The following is a 17,524-nucleotide window of genomic DNA, read 5'->3' as shown; positions in this document are numbered from 1 at the left end:
CACTAAGCAAATCTTAATATTCTTATGAGTTTTTTCGAAAAATATAAAAAGAAGTTTACTATAAAATGGCTACCTCAAATATATAATTAATTTTTTCAAATTAAATATTATTAAAATTTTTTTTTTTAAATGTCGAGCAATTTTTTCAACTAAACTTCTTGATTAATTAAGATATGTTTTCAAAAATCATATTCTATTACTTGAGTACTTTGTACAATAAGCAGAAGATAGATTTACATTGGCAGAAAACATATTTCAAAAAGGGAAAATGGATTTATATGCACTAAAAATACAAAATATTTAAAATAATATATTTCAAATATTTTCTTATATATTAGGAACATGAAAATTATAGTTTTAGCGCCGAGGTGGTCCACCACTACGTCCACGACTTCCACCTTCCCGAGGTCCTCCACGACTTCCTCGTCCTTTTGGACCTCCATGTCCACGAACTCTTCCGGGTCCTAAAATAAAACAAGAAGACATTAAATAAATAATCTTAAATGTATTTAAAATTTTAGTTAATCTATAAAGAGAAATATAGGAATTATTAGTTGTTATTTAATATTGATAAATATTTTTTATTTTGTTTTACAAATTACTCATATTGCCTTTTTGATAATAGAAAAATTATGTTACAAACCTCCAGGAGTTCCTCGGCCGTTACGATTTACCCTTGATTTAGGTGAATCGTCAACTAGCAATATTTCAAGGGTTAGTGAATCTAGTGAAATGAAGTACCGTATCTTGTTACCACAGATTCTAAGTGTACCATAATGTATTGGCTGATTATTTTTCATAGTACTTTTAACAGTTTTCAAATGAGTGTTCATCGCAACATCAACTCCTAAAATATACATTTCTTAGCATCTGGGTAATATTGTTGTTATTTTGTTTCAAACTAATAATGCTTATAAAGGGCCGGTATACATGAATGTTATTTTCAACATACAATATTTTATATCTTTATATACTAGGTAAGGTTATATAATATATAATATCTATTTAGATTTAAAATATACTTGCGATAAAATATCATGCAAAGAAAATAGCACTTGTGTGTACCAGTCTTTAGAGTGTAAAAATATTAATGAACTATATCTTCATTGGGTGAAATGATATTAAACAACATTAAAACAATACTTCAAATAATTTTAGTTATTTATGATCAGATATACCTATTAAGACAGTCAATGATATCTACTTGGGAAATGAGATTAAATGGAATAACTATACTAATAAATTTACTAGCATTATTACATAAAATATTATAATATTTGTGAAATTGATTGTGGTACCCACATTTAATTTATTTTATTATATCAATAACATCTGTTGTTAATAAGTGTTATTACATTATGTTAAAAATGTTCTCTTCAAATGTAATGGTAAACATTTTTATTTTATTGTACCTATATAATGTTTTTCATTCTTAGGGTACTGTGTGGGTTCCTGCTCCATACCAGTTGGCATTTCTCAACGGTCAAACCCATCATTGTTTAAGATTGTAGTTTAGGGTAATCAAATGAATATATTTTAAATTTTTACATGCCATTTCAAATAAATAATAATATAAGTTAGGGGTTTTTTTTTTTTACAATTATAAAAACAATTGTTTTTCTCGTGTCAGGCATTATACATTAAAAATTAAAATAAATATTTAATTTATACAAAAAAAGTTGGTAAATAATTTCAAGTAGATAAAAAGTAGAACCAAATAAAATATGAATAATGATTACACACCAGCATAATGGTAACGAGTTTGATAGTGTACATTGCATATAAATTATATTTTTCCTTTTTTCCGGTATATAGCTGTATTTACCGTATTCTGATTGCTTACCATAAGATCCTCTTGTATATATATTATGAATCTAAGACGTTCCCCCCCCCGTGCCTTTTCCACCCAATACAATGGACGTCCCCCCCCCCCCACCGAAAAAAACTAAGTAGACAATAATAATGTACAATGCAAATAAATAAATGTAAAAACTAAAAATTAAATTAATTTTAGATTGAATTAATATATAAATATAATTGTATAATTGTACATAGGTAAATCTACTGCAGCTTACGAAAATTAAATAATATAAATCAAAAATATCACGGAATATAATAAAAGTGTTTATCAAAAATTATTTTTTTACCACCTCTTTTGGTATTAATTATTTCCGTTATAAATTTATTAAATTCACAAGTCACAAGAACGAACTGTTTAAGCACAATGTTACAAACTTTACTAAGAGACAAAGAAATGTAGAAATGTAATATAGATAATTTGAGGTAGTTTTATCAATCATTATTCATTGCCAATTAAATTGGATAATAAATAACCTAAGTGAATGATGATAATAAGGGATGGGATTTTAAATTTTTTATTTTATAGTTTTAAAGTTACCATAGTTACGTACTAATTGGTTACTAATTCAGTAATACTTATCAATGCCTATGTGGCTATGATAAAATTGTTATCGGCGATAACTTGTACTTACCTATGTAATACATACTATTATTATTATAATATATGATTAGTAATAACACTTATTAACAAGAGATGTTATTGATATAATTAAATAAATTAAATGTGGGTACCACAATCAATTTTACAAATATTATAATATTTTATGTAATAATGCTAGTAAATTTATTAGTATAGTTATTCCATTTAATCTCATTTCCCAAGTAGATATTATTGACTGTCTCAATAGGTATATCTGATCACAAATAACTAAAATTATTTGAAGTATTGTTCTAATATTGTTTAATAATAGAGTCTTAGAGTATTTTTAAAATATTCATTTAAATAATACCTTACCTTGTTTACCAATTTCACCCAATGAAGATACAGTTCTTGGTGACCCAAAATTTTCAAAATCAATTTGTCTTCGACCTCTTATAGCTCCACTCCCTATCGGTACTGGAAATACATCTCCTAAAGAATTATCCAAAATTAATTGAAAATCTAATACAATTTTAAATTAATTATAGTTGTAATAATTACAACTATCAATGTGTTAGGCATTTTATCAACCTAATTTAGATTTGAGATAAATTATATATATAATACCTGTGTCTGAAGTTTTAAGGCTTTCTGTAACTTGTTGTACCTTGAAAAAAAATAACACATCATGTACAAACTTAATACATGTAGATATAGTATGAAAATTCAAACAATAATTACCTCCGCCATTACGTCTTTTTTTGAAACTATCGGTTTTTCTTCAAGGTCCAATTGTTCGATCCATTTAATAATGTTAGATAACTATAATAATAATTTTAATTTGTCAAAGTAAGAATATAAGTAAAAGCCAAATAAACGAGCAAATACTGTATTCTTATTTCTTAATCATTACAATTGGAATGAAGTATGAAAATAATTAAATTACCATGTGTTTGAAGAGGCTTTAAATATGGAGGGTATAAAAGTATTTAGAATTACATATAACTCAACCAATAAATTGAAACCCAAAATTTAAAAATTTAAATAAATTATTAAAAATACATTTAAAAAAAAAAATCTGTAAATAGCTATATTTTCATTTTTTTCGAATAGAGTTAAAAGAATGATACGAAAATTAATATATAGAATTAGTTGACGGCAATGTCCTTGTCGCTTGTAGAAAAGAGAAAACAAATATATTTTTAAATAAAACTGCCGCCCCCGGGCTTAAAAGAAACAAAATGCAAAACCACGTTTTCATTTCTATTTCAATTGAAATAGACGCTATAAACAAATATATAATGCAAATTAACATACCTTAATATTATACCCCATGACTGGTGATAAACAGACAGAAAATGAAACGAGCTCGAATGAAGAAAATCGTATTGAGCGACACAAAAACGACTGACAAGGTGAATAGTACGGCAACTCAACACTGTACCTACAATATTACCTACAAAGCTTTGTCGTCGACGAAATACGGTTAAGTGTTAGATTAATTTAGGTTAGGTTAAACGTGACGACGACCATAATAATGGGTGTTGCCAACATAAAAAACTAAAATTCCTGGGTTTAAAACTCAGACTCACTATTGCGCTGAATTCTTATATCGTATTTTATTATTTATATTATAAAAATTAAAATTAGTAGTTTATTAATTAAATAATATGTAAAAAAAAATCGTGATTTGTTTCCTATGTCCATATATATATATATTTTTTGATACTAAATATTTGGAGGTTAATTTAATCATCATAGGTTATGTTTCTGAAAGATCTGCCCCCACCTCCTAAGACACCCTATGAGTTTTGTAGGTTTAGAGCAACGTCATCGCCACGGACTAAGATAGTATGGACTGGAAACGAACTGGTGGGCGGGTGACGGGGAGCAGGGCCGCATATGGAATTGAGTAGGCTTGTGCGGGGGGAAATGGGACAAGTGCGAATGTAGCGCTATCATGGACTAGAATGGAACTATTAGTTATTACCATTATTATTTATTTTTATTTTATATTTATAATTTATGTAATACATTTTTGATGTCGTAAAATGGTTTTGAGGGAAAATAGATTCTGGATTTTTAAAACGTAGGGTAGATGTACACATTCATAACAAAAATACGCGATTTATTTATTACCCAAAAAATATTACACTACCTACTTTAAATTTTAATTATAAAAATACAGACGAAACAGTAAGCTTTTTTTTCACTACCTAACTCTCCATTTCAAAATTCTGTTTCTGATTGTATTCTCTAATTTGATTAATATTTTAATCTATGTATTAACAAGTTTTGAATTCTTCTTTTTCTTTGCATTATTTTGTTTTTTTGATCATTGTTTAAAACTTTTGTATATTGACACATCCTCATCTTTACATAATATGATATTATAAAAGTCAGTACTTCAATTTTATGCATACTACATGGAAAAGTGTTGATAAGTTTCAATTTTTTGTTAAAAAAATCATCAACTGTCTGTTGAAAAACATCAAAATCATTGCAAAATGTTTGAAATGATTCCTCTACGTTTATCAACAAATTGAATAAAAATGTGCTTGGATGAATTAAGCCTTCTCTAGTTTTAATATTTGTGAGAGTTGCTTCAACCATATCAGAAAATGATGTTTTACCTAAAATAATAATTTTTAGTTAAGGAATTAAATAATCTTATAATTTCTTTGCTCTACCTTGTACTGCAATTTGACAATTGTTACACTTAGTGTGTTTATTAATATATCTTGTGACATACCCACAGATGTAATATAACACACATGATTCTGTATCTGATTTATAATAGTCATGATCACTAAAAATATCAGCTTGAAATACATTGTCTACTTCTATGTCTTGATTATTTATTTAATGTTTAATATTCACAGTGTCACAAGTTTAATATAAATAAATTGTTATTTAGAAAAAAAAATGTACGATTGGGAAAACAATTTATTGTCTGCCTATTAATGTCTTAAAGCATACATTTTTTAATGTATGGAAAATGAATACAATTAAACCTAATTACATGATTACAACCAAGGAACACCAAGATGGTAAAATGATTGATTTATTTAAAAATACTTGAAGATAAAACATGACTGTATACTATTAGGTTAAAAAAATTACAATATGTTGTAATTGTATATATATTTTTATCAAGTAATGTAAATTAAATTATAAGATGTTAGAGTTAATAATTATTAGGCGACACCTCAAAACAGTTATTAACATAAAAATGGAATTATATCAATACACACTATTAAAAGATCAATAAAATAAAAGTATTTAAATATGGCTTCATATAAAAAAGTTGATAAGAGTAGTAATTATTGAAATATGAATGACATATCAAAATGATTTAGTTATAAATAGTATAACAACTCATCTAATCCAATGTGGGGAGAACGTCTGAGGGTCTGACCAGTGAGGAATGCCAACTTGTGTGCTAACTGACACGGAGCAGGAACCCGCACAGTACCCTAAAAGCGTAAAACATTATATATAGGTATAATAAAAAAAATATCCACAATGGTTTACTAACCGACCAATTGTAGTACATATGGGTCAACTTGAATGTAAGTCTTTGCATAATATCAGGAGGAAATCTAAGTGTGTCTTCAATTACTTGATAATGTGTAGGAGTTACAGTACCCTGCCTTACATGTTGTGAAACTAAAAAGAAATCGTACCTGAAATTCAAGATTAACCATTACATTCTATTTACTTACACTACTATACAACAAACAAGTAAAACAGTAACTGTAAGCTATCTATACCAATCACAACAGAATTAAATTATATTGATCAAGTTTTTAAATCAGTGATGAAATAATTTAAGCTATATCTTACTTGGTTGGGTCTGTAACCACAGTATCAATTATTGTACCAGGTCGAGGATTTTCAGGGCCATTCTTAGTAGGTGCAAAAAATCTTGCACTTATACGTTTGGTGACTATAACAAATGCAAATGGGACAGACTTTGGTCCATAAACTTGTTCACAAGCAGTCTAAAAAAATATAAATTATAGTATGAAATTTGAAATAGAATATCTTATATTAATATCACGGTACCTTAAAAAGTCTAACTTCCGTTTTATGGACATGTGATAATTGACCTTCTCCAACACCATCTCTGTATACGATAATGGAAGAAGGTAATACCCCATTTTTAGATCTATACTTGGCCAAGGCCTCTGAAAAGACAAAATCATTTTTTTACTATAGTTTATTTCAAATCTTCAATATATAAAACTTTTATTTTTTAAAACCTTTTATATACCTATGACATTTTTAGTGAAACGAAAACAGACCAATTTAATTTATACGTATTAAAAATTGTAGTTAAATAAATATACATACAAATGTCATGAGCAGGGCTCGGAAATTAAAGCATTTGCTTATTTTTATGGATTGACTTTAAATGTAGCATAGTGGTATGGAAGTGTATGTCATGTTATAATATATTTAGTTATGAAGTTTGAAAGTGCTTTTTTTTATTGTTTCAGCGGTTTTTAAAAAAAAATGCTTATTTCCAGTTTTTCTGCTTATTTTACCAATATTTCTACGTTTTTATGTTTTTAACTATTATAAATATTGTTTATTATTTCATTTTTCAGTAAATTCCTCGGAAAATCCATAAAATCCTTAGTCTCGAAAATGAAAAAATTTATTTTTATTTTGTTAGATTTTTTAGTTTTTAGTTTTATGATAAGTATTTTTGCAACAATTTAAGTTTTTTAAATGCTTATTTGAGTGCTTTCAAAGCTTTTTTAAGCACTTATTTTAATGATTTTAAGTGCTACAAGTCCCGAGCCCTGGTCGTGAGTATATATTATGTGATAAATATATATATATAAGGGAAATCATTTTATTTATCATCTTACACTGCCTTAGTAAATCGCCAAACAGAAGAGGGACAAGAAGAAATTCTCCCACAGTGTGAACAGACTATTCGAATGTTTAAAAATTGTATTTACTATGAATTATTTCCACAAACGATGCTAAATACGCTTGACTTGACAATATATAACTCAAATATTATCAAAGTACATGAATTTCAATTTTACATGGGAAAATTCTTTGAGGACCTAAATAATTAGCTAATGGTAAGCTCTAACAGTTGTCAACTTAATACAACATATATATTATAAGCTTAATATAGTTTGAGGCATGTTTACAGAAATGTAGATTAATGGTATTATCTTATTTTTCAAGCAAATCACAATAAAAAAAACATTTAAGCATTTACTAGTTATGCCAGTAGCGAAATGAACAGAAAGTTCCTCTCCACTTTCATGAGGCTCTACACAACTGAAGTAACTTGTATGAGTGTCGTCCATGGTTGATACTAACGCTCCGAATGATATATTTTTCCGTTGACTATCATGGCACACATCAAAACCAACTATCATCATCCCCTGAAAAATGTTTCGTAATATGTAAATACAGTTGAACTAGTGTTCAAAAATAATTACTTTTTTAGGAATGGTAACTAGCCAAGGAGCACCTCCAAGTTTGCAGTTTATTTGAATGGCGATTTTTGTACATACAGACAAGTTGTTTTTTTGCACATTTTTCAACAATACTACTTGGGATGGTACTGAAAAAAGTTAAAAATACACATTAAACATAAATAATGAGTACACATAAAATATAAAATTTTAAAACATACCAGCTCTATCAATACATAATTTCCGTTTAATCAAACTATAAACATCACCACGTGCCGATGGAATAACACATAAAATCAATGCCGGATTAGATTCATTAATAACTTGTTCCAAATGAATTAAAAATGTATTTGATCTTCCATCGTTCATTGGTACTCTGAAAATTGTATTTGAGAGTTTAATAATACGGTAGAAAACTTACACAGTTAACTATGTGAAAAATTTACATCGCAGGCTTAGGTAATGTAAAAGTCATCCCTTGAGCAGCCTTTGCCAGAGTCTGTGCAAATAAGTCAACTTCTCGATAACAGTCCTTAGGAGTTAAAATAACCCAATGTTTCACCATCGCAGAGGTGAACATTGGTAAAGAGCGTAAATGTTTTGTCCAGTCTGCTTCTTCTCCGCCGTTATATCCTTTAGAACGACTTTGGATTGGTTCAGGTTGTAAAGTACGAGCAGTTAGTTCAACAAGCTTATTACTCAAAGTCAGGTTCCATCTTTTCAATTCACTCACAGACTACATGATAATTTAAAAATGTTTACAATAAGATAATTGAAAATACTTATATACCAAATATATATAATGAAAATAACTTACATCTGGTGTTTTGAGAAGACGATTTGCAAAATTTGTTAGTCGGTTCATACGTTCTTTGGGATTAACGCGGGTATGTATTGCCATATCTTTCATAAGTGTAAAATTATTTCTATAATTTAAGACAATATAGTTAGAACATCAATTAAAAATTAATATGAATTAAGTAAATTTTAGTTGATTACCTCATGGCATCAGTTATACCAGTCATAATACACAACTCTGGAACAAGATACACCAACGTATCTTCTTCACCAAATGTTCGTATGGATCTTTTATTTTTTGAAATCAACATTGGTTGCTTAGCCGTACGAATGGTTATGTTCCATTTCTAACACAGTAATGCATATTTTAATTAAGGTCTAGTATAATGAAATTTATCGCAAGATATGTACTTCTTTGTAATATTGCATGTAGGATAGTTCAGAACCATCTTTTTTCCGGAATTTAGAAGTAGGGTCTGAATTTTCATCTATGTCATCAATTCTGTATGTTTCGTTGTTGTATTTTGTCATTACTGTAGTACCAACAATTCCCATTTTAAAGTTGATCTAAATAATATATTAGTCATTAAATTATTTATTGAAAGTAAATTTTACTGAAAACATACTAATTCATAATAAACTCACCATCCAATCTTGGTTACGATTTCTTTCATTAGCACACTGATTTAAAAAGTCCAATACTGTCTCTTGACGCATTACTTTGGTAGATATATCGGCACTTAATAATATGTTGTCTTCATACCTGCCAATTGTTGTTTCGTAACCTGGCCAAAGTTGAAGCTTATGTTGAGCCATATCAATCTAAAAGCAATTATAAGATGACGGGAAAATAATTGATAAAATATTTATATAATTACAAATTTACTTTAGCATCTGGATCATAAAAGTTTCTTCCAATCAATGTTAGTTTAAGATGACGAAGACAGTTGCGCAAGAGTAAGTTAAAAACTTGAATGTTGGCATAATCACCAGTCTCTATTACATTTATGAATTTTACTTTGATTATTATAATTTGATCATCTGAGCGTCGTTTGGATGTAAGTTCAAAAGTCTAAACCAAAATATTGAATTTGATATTACATTTGAACACTAGGTTGCATAATCTTTAACATGAACCAATAGTGAAATATTGTTTCTTTTAAACATATTTTAAAACCTATTATTCATTTTTATATTAGTACCACCAAAATAATACCTACATATCTACAATTTACATTTAATAAATCACAAACGTATACAACTTACTGGTGGATCATATCGGCTTCCAGAAAACAACATTGTTCCATCAAATAAATATCCTCCCAATCGTTCTTTGTGCTGAGCTAATAATCCTCTTTTAGTACTAATTCTATCTTCTTCTAGATCAAAATCAACTCTATATTGGTATAAACACCAATTTGCATATGAGGTTATCGGAAAATAATTTGCCAACAATTTCACAGGTTGCCCTGAAGTTCCTGAAGAAAATTTTAGCATATAATTTACGCTTAATAGCAACAGTTAGTCTTGATATAATATGATAAATTAAATGTAGCCACCACAATAAATTTAACTTATATTATAATATTTTATGCAATATTGCAAGTTAATTTTTTATATTATTTTACTTCCCAAGTAAATGTAATTAACTAAGTATTGTTGACTAACCTTATACAATTAGTTGCATAGTATTTATTTTTTTTATACATCATTTAATATAGGGTATACACAATATATTTATAAAAGAAAAAGGTGTTCATTTAAATAATATCTTACCTTGTTTTCCCACTTTGCCCAATGAAGATTCAGGTCTTGGAGTCCTAAAATGTTCAAGCTCAATTTGTCTTCGACCTCTTATAGCTCCACGGCCTACTGGTAATGCTGGTACATCCCCACCTAAGGATTTATCAAAAACTATTAAAAAAACTAATACAATTTAGAATCATTAAAAGTTTTATTAACTAATATTAATATTAGCAACTAATATATAGTATTAGGTATTCCATCAAATTTAACATCAACTTGAATTTTTTTGAGTATAAAAAGACACAAGTTGATTTTTTTGTTTATATTATATTAATATAATCCTATATATACCTAATATAAATTTGAGATAATTTTTTTGTTTTACCTGTATTTAAAGTCTTAAGTCCTTGTTGTACCTAGAAAAAAACATATATAAATACTTGGTAAATATATGCCATACATTTTTAAAAGATTCTTACTGCTGCTATTGGGACCTGATTAGGAACTATAGAGCTTTCACCAGAAACCATAGGTCTTGGTCCATTTGGCTTTGGGGCCCTCTTTTGAGAGGCACCAGGAGCTTTAGGTGGCATTTGACGAGGTAGCTGTTATATGTTTACAACTGTAAATGGTGGTCACAGTAATTATGTAGAAGTTATTGGGGAATGTACTGGTCTTGGTCCTCTTCTTTCATTAATTCCAGACAAACATATCTGAAAATATCCAGAAGGATTTAATAAAATTGGTTGATTTGTTGGTACTAGAAAAGTCCATACGAGCTTATCCTCTTTTAAAGTCTAACTGGATCCATTTAAAATTTTTTTTTTAATTTCTAAAGGTAAGAATGATATAAAAGCCAGATAAATGAGCAAATACAGTACTCTTAACCAATGAAATTGGACTGAAGTAAGAAAAAATTTGGATAACCAAACGCCATTTGAAAAGTATTTAGGACCCGTTTTACAATCATAGTTTAAACCTCGGTTATGTTTGAACCACTGATTTTACCGGCCGAATTCCGTTGTTTAACCGGAGTTCAACTAATTGTAATATGGGCTCTTAATGATGGAGGACATAAAAACGTATTCATAGTAGCACAATATTTTAATATATAAAATTCATAGTAACTACTATTTTCATTCAACTTAGACTACACAATCACAATGATAATAAAAATTCAAATAATTAAATATAATGGACCTAGGCCTAGTTGTATATAGTGGTTAAAATTACACTGACTAATATAAAGTAAAATAATAATATTATATAAATAAGTGAATAGCTAATATGAATAAACAAAAAAATAAAATAATTTTAGTATATAGTTTAACAATAATAATTCTGAATTCAGAATAAGGTTTAAAGGGTTTAAAGTACAATATGAAAATAAAATCTTAATTAAAGTAGAAGAAAATAAGTCGTTATTGGGGCACTTGGAGCAAAGTGTCAGTGCTCTTGGAAAGGATAAGTTGCAGGTGTGTATAATTATTTTAATTTATATAAATTAAAAAATAATAATAAAATAAGAGTGCAAGTCAAATTTAAATTTGATAGATTAATAGTGTAAATGTGTAACTATTATTATTTTATTTTAATCAAAGTTATAATATTGTTATGTAGCTCAGTGAACGATTAAAAAAACATAATATTGCTCATAGCCATGTGTTTCGAAACTGTCATCATTGTATTCAAGTAAAACAAAAGAAACTGTTGTAGCTCAATTGTCGTCTGCACACAGAGAACAAATAAGAAAAATGTTTCAGTACTTTTCACATCTAATCAACATAGTGTCGTTTATAGGAAACAAGCTGTTGCCTTTAGAAGACATTATGAGAATGATGAATCAATTAATCAAGGTACCTATATTCTAATATTATAATAAATATTATTAAAGTAAAATTATCAGTTATTTTGTGTTTTAGGAAATTTTACAGAGTTGTGCAAATTGTATGCTAAATCAGTATCAGATTTGAAAATATGTATTCTAAAGATACAAATTATAGTAGTTGGAGAATTCAAATCAAACTTATTGATATTTGTGCCAGTGCCATAAAGGAAATGACACTTAATGAATATTCAAAAACTGGTTTCTTTGCTATTATGTGTGATAAAGCTAGGTTGGTATTTTAATATCTAATTATCTATAAATCTAAGGAAACCAAATTGTAATTGTTATTATATTACGTTCATTTTAGTCTAAAAAATGAAAAAGCATGTTTAAAAATAATTAAGGGTCATTTCATAATAATTGCCAATTATGTTCTTAAGAGTTATAGAAAAGCTTTCATCAGTAGCGTATATAGAAATAATTTTTGGGGTGGGCTATAATATATAGCGACTAACAATAATTATCTAGCACCTAGAGACTACAATATAGTTAAAAGTTAATACTGTAATTTCAGGAGGGGCTGCAGCCCACTAGCCCCCCCCCCCTAAATACACCACTGGCTTTCATTATGTATACAATATGCTGTAGGATTGAATGTTTTGGAAGATTTTTGGGTTTCATAGATGTTTCTAGTGGCCAAAATACAACACAAATTTACTTAATGCATTACTTTGAACGAGACTTTGAACAACAAAATACAAACAAGGAAATCATTCATATAGTGGCTCAATCTTACGATGGATCTAGTGTTATGTCCGGTCATCTAAACAGAGTATAAGCTAAAGTGCAAAAGCAATATCCAGTAGCCATATACAGGGTGAATTTTTTATCATGAACCACTCATTATTTTAAAAAGTATCAATTTTTTGAAAATATTTTTTTACAAAGTTTCATGTTGTTAAAAAAAACAACATTTTTATTTTTTGAATGACAACCTAGAGTTTTAATTTCATATTCCAAAGCAGAATATTTTCCTGAGTATTTTGATACGTAAAAATCGAATTTTGGAGGAGTAGTTTATAAGTTATAAGTATTTAAAGTTTAGATTGGCGGAGTGAAGTGTTACGGGGTTACCCAGCAAAATGTTTGTCCACTACTCCGCTTGTCTAAACTTAAAATACTTATAAATCATAACCTACTCGTCCAAAATTCGATTTTTACATATTAAAATGCTTAGAAAAATATTCTACTTTGGAATATGAAATTGAAACTCTAGGTTGTCATTCAAAAAAGTAAAAAACTTAAAAATTATGATAAAAATTATTTAAAAACCTAATTTTTTAATAAAAACTTTGTTTTTTTAACAACATGAAACTTTGTAAAAAAATATTTTCAAAAACATTGATACTTTTTGAAATAATGAGTGGTTTATGATAACAAAATCACCCTGTATACACACTGTATGGCGTATAGACTTAATTTAGATGTTTTAGATTTATCCAAATCAATAAAGGTAATTTATTTTAAAAGAACTTGAGTATCAACTTTTGTCAATGAAAAATGTTTTATTTATAGTGCTCAAAGGTATTCAAAATTATAGAATCAACCTATGTCCATTTTTCTCGACCATCTAAAAATCCTTAACTATACTTGATATCCAAAAACAACTTAGTCTTAAAAAGATACACATTGGATTTGTTGTTCAAGAACTGTAAGGCAATTATTGTTACTCTCCGAAAAGAAGTTCAATATGACAAAGATGTAGCGAAAGCAATAGGTAGGTATTGTATAGAAGTTTTAAATTTTATTCATGACAAATTAACAATTTATTAAATTACACCTATTAAACTAATATAATTACTGTCATATTATATATTATGAACTAAATAAATAAAACATTATTTATAGGTATTTTAAATTCAATACAAATCAGTGATTTTGTTGTAGTTGTATTCATACTAAATGAAGTTTTATCAATCATAAATGTGTTTAGTCAGCAGCTTCAAAGTAAATCAGCTACTTTGGATAAATCTGTAAATGTCATAAAAAGTGTTACAAAAGTCTTTTGAAGATTTACGTTCCAATAATGCATTCTCTTTATTCTAGATTAAAGTAAAAGATTTTCGCGATGATAATGATATAGTATTAACAACACTATCTAGTATCTATAGGAGGTTAGTTTAACATATTATTAATTAAATATCACTTTTATATTTTATTATCTTATTAACTATGATAATTTCATTGTGATTATTTATTACTTTTATTATTTTATTTTTTGTTTTGAATTCAAAGTAAAAAACGTAAAAGAAAAGAACCTATAACACTTCAAGATTATGCTTTGACTTATCCAACGGGAGCCACATACCGTATTAATGAAGATGAATGTGTATCTGTTGACGTTTATTGGCAAAGAACTGCATACTTCAGAATTATTGATGATGTGATTTCAAATTTGAATAAAAGATTTTCCGAAAAAAGCCAAGAAATAGCTACATATATTGATATTTTTTTTTAATTTGAAGATGTCATATGCACATGTAATCCGGAAGTATATCCAAACCTTAACAAATTAATGCAAGTTGCATTAACCATACCAATTGCATAAGCAACATGTGAAAGGTCATTTTACACAATGCGTCGCATTAAGAATTGGTTATGAACCAGTATGGTGCAGAGTAGATTCACTAATCTTTCATCTTTGTACATAGAAAGAGAATTAACAGATTCTGTTAATTAAATACTGTGTGTATGTCAATACTGCAGACAATGCAGTACACAACTATTTTAGGTAATAATAGAAAAAATATAGGGAAACGTGCCATCAAAATTATAATTTAGATTATTTTTGACAATGTACATTATATTTATGATGAAGTAATAAAATTATATATAAATATTTTGTTAATTAATTGTAGTATTTAATGATTGGAAAGAGAGGGAATAAATATGATCATCTACTAAAATTGTTCAATACAGAGGGATAAAATTAAATTATGTATATAATTGTGTATTTCATAGTAAAAATATAGGGAAACGTGCCTTATTAAATTAAATTTAATGTGTCCTGTTTTGCCATTGTATTGTAATTTGTAGTAACTAATAATCATGACAAAATAATTATGTATATTTTGTTATAGAAGTTATGCTGTTATGGCAGCGGTTCCCAACCTTTTATAAACGTGCAGTAGCGTGCCCAAGGGGGGGGGGGGATGGTTAGGGGTTATATCCCTCCCCATTGACTTTTTTTTGTTGACTTCAACTTATTAGATATTAGTATATTACCATAGACATTTATAAACATTTATATATTCTATTGGACAAGCAAGATTAAACGGCTTAGCTCTGATGAACATTCATCGAGACATTAAAATAAATACTGATGAAGTCATTAATGAGATGAGTACAAAATCTAGGCGGTTAAATTTTCGTTTGGAATAATTAAGTTGTTTATAAGAATTATTTTTCTTTTGAATATTAAATATTTTAATAAAGGTTATAAATGTTATTAGTTTAATTTTGTCATTTTATTTAAACAATAGTGAATAGTGTGGGGCTATTTAAATTAATTCTAATTGTAGAATGATACTCATTATGCATGAATGAACATATAATGTTAAGCAATTTTTATATTTGGATAACCATAATTAATTTAAATGTACTTTTACCAAAAAATTTATAAAATATATCCCCCCTCCCCATTGAAATTTCCTGGGCACGCCACTGTAAACGTGACCCTAATATTTTTAATTTAACTTTTGGTGAACCCCCCCCCCCCCATAAAAAAAAAATCATAATTTCGCGACCCTCTATAAAAACCTCTGCGACCCTAATTTGGGTCGAGACCCGAGGTTGGGAATCGCTGTGTTATGGTAATAATTTAAATAATTTAATATTTAAATTTAATATCAATAATTGATAATTATTATACTAATAAAGTATTAACCAAAGGAATGGTATTAAACATTGTAACTAGTATCTTGGTTGGTTGTGATAATGGTATTGTGATAAGGGAAACTGCTCCGAGAGTGCTGTCTCCAGACGCTCGTAACTGTTTTCTGCCCCCCTGCCAAGAGGGTCTAGTACCGCCTATGGGTATAATAAGTTTGAATGATATTATGTATCTCAATAAGCAGTTTAGACACGCTCAATGCTATCAATATCAGAATTGGTGTATGAACTTCATTAATGCATTGTCGTTTAGTAGCAGGAATAAATGTGGATTTTTAAAATCAAAAGAATAATGTTTCACAAATCCTAATATTTTTAGAACTTTACTAATAATATTCTCTATATTATGTTGACGAAAATTTAGATAAAAAGAAAACATGACTCTTTTCATATTTTCCATGTATAATACGCCACGTGTTTAGTTACATTCATATACGTTGCTCTGACGATGACGTATTTCCATCACTAGTATAAGTATAACGTATATCAAACAAATCAACATTAGCGCAAAATTCACCGAGTATGTTGCGAAAAAATTTTTTTTTTTAAATATACACCGAATAACAAAATAAACTCAATACATTATGTGAAGAATATGTAAATGGGGAAAGAGATATACCAAATTTTTTAATAGCAATAGCATTCGATATCTATAATTTATTTTTATTATTATAATTGGAATTTGAAATATAAAATACAAAATTTAAAATTTCTACTATCCTTGGCGCACATGTAAGAAAGAAAACAAAAATAATGAAAATAATCCTCCGCCGCCGCCGGACTTGAAAAACGCAAAACCACGTTTTCGTTTCTATTTGAATAGTAGAAGTAGGACGATATTATGACAGCACGATGGTGGTAGATATTTTTATGGAAATAAAAAAAAAATCCAAGTACCAATAGTACCAACTAATAAATAATAAACGTACCTCTGGTGACGAGTGTAGAAGAGTCGGGAGACGAAACGAGCGTGAACGACAAGCACCTTGCCTCTCGAGTCGCGATACAAAAACTGAAGTGCAAACACTGAAAACTGATAAATGCAGTGGCCAGCGGCGCACGCAGCACTGCAACCGGTGAAATTACAAAACTGTGGTGGTGGTTTTGTTGTTGTGGAATGTCTGCTGGAAATCGTACGCGGAGAGGATTGACGAACGAACGCGGCGCTCGGCATGCGCAGCGGACACGAAGGCGTTGCTCTTACCGTGACACACCCGCCGACGACGACTTACGGGACCGACTGGACCGAGGCAACGGTGAACGGACGCGACGACGATCGTGTTTCGTGTGAAATTAAAAATAATAATAAGATAT

The 17,524-nt window shown here is 28.4% G+C and overlaps 2 protein-coding genes across 2 annotated transcripts; both read right to left on the bottom strand.

Moving 5' to 3' along the window:
• Positions 1-290: 290 nt before the first annotated feature.
• LOC149060309 (uncharacterized) lies at positions 291-5,425 on the bottom strand. The gene is made up of 6 exons (XM_089215690.1): positions 3,758-5,425; positions 3,182-3,262; positions 3,068-3,107; positions 2,816-2,932; positions 644-847; positions 291-464 (listed from the first exon to the last, which is right to left on the bottom strand). Exons 1-6 carry the CDS (start codon positions 3,773-3,775, stop codon positions 358-360), a joined length of 567 nt encoding a protein of 188 aa, XP_089071816.1. The 5' UTR covers positions 3,776-5,425; the 3' UTR covers positions 291-357.
• A 142-nt stretch (positions 5,426-5,567) lies between these two features.
• Positions 5,568-17,317, bottom strand: LOC107171200 (piwi-like protein Siwi). Its single transcript, XM_089215688.1, has 18 exons — positions 17,140-17,317; positions 10,911-11,144; positions 10,817-10,847; positions 10,462-10,581; positions 9,952-10,163; positions 9,572-9,757; positions 9,331-9,507; positions 9,097-9,252; positions 8,887-9,032; positions 8,705-8,813; positions 8,334-8,623; positions 8,109-8,263; positions 7,912-8,036; positions 7,686-7,854; positions 6,509-6,630; positions 6,287-6,444; positions 5,979-6,126; positions 5,568-5,916 (listed from the first exon to the last, which is right to left on the bottom strand). Exons 2-18 carry the CDS (start codon positions 11,022-11,024, stop codon positions 5,800-5,802), a joined length of 2,535 nt encoding a protein of 844 aa, XP_089071814.1. The 5' UTR covers positions 11,025-11,144; positions 17,140-17,317; the 3' UTR covers positions 5,568-5,799.
• Positions 17,318-17,524: the final 207 nt, after the last annotated feature.

Source organism: Diuraphis noxia, unplaced genomic scaffold (assembly GCF_037042655.1).
Source record: "Diuraphis noxia isolate RWA-SAM2 unplaced genomic scaffold, SU_Dnox_SAM2 contig0001, whole genome shotgun sequence".
Taxonomy (NCBI): domain Eukaryota; kingdom Metazoa; phylum Arthropoda; class Insecta; order Hemiptera; family Aphididae; genus Diuraphis; species Diuraphis noxia.
Note: the sequence above shows the minus strand (reverse complement) of the source record. Positions and strands in the feature narration are given on the sequence as shown.

Bases quoted from the DNA above. Each gene is read 5' to 3' on its own strand.
- LOC149060309 (XM_089215690.1), bottom strand. The intron at 3,108-3,181 runs GTAATTATTGTT...TTTTTTTTCAAG, and splicing joins AAAAAGACGTAATGGCGGAG to GTACAACAAGTTACAGAAAG. The intron at 465-643 runs GTTTGTAACATA...GTTTTATTTTAG, and splicing joins CGGCCGAGGAACTCCTGGAG to GACCCGGAAGAGTTCGTGGA.
- LOC107171200 (XM_089215688.1), bottom strand. From the start codon at position 11,024: ATGCCACCTAAAGCTCCTGGTGCCTCTCAAAAGAGGGCCCCAAAGCCA. The intron at 10,848-10,910 runs GTAAGAATCTTT...GTTTTTTTCTAG, and splicing joins ATCAGGTCCCAATAGCAGCA to GTACAACAAGGACTTAAGAC. The intron at 8,814-8,886 runs GTAATCAACTAA...CTTAAATTATAG, and splicing joins GGTATAACTGATGCCATGAG to AAATAATTTTACACTTATGA.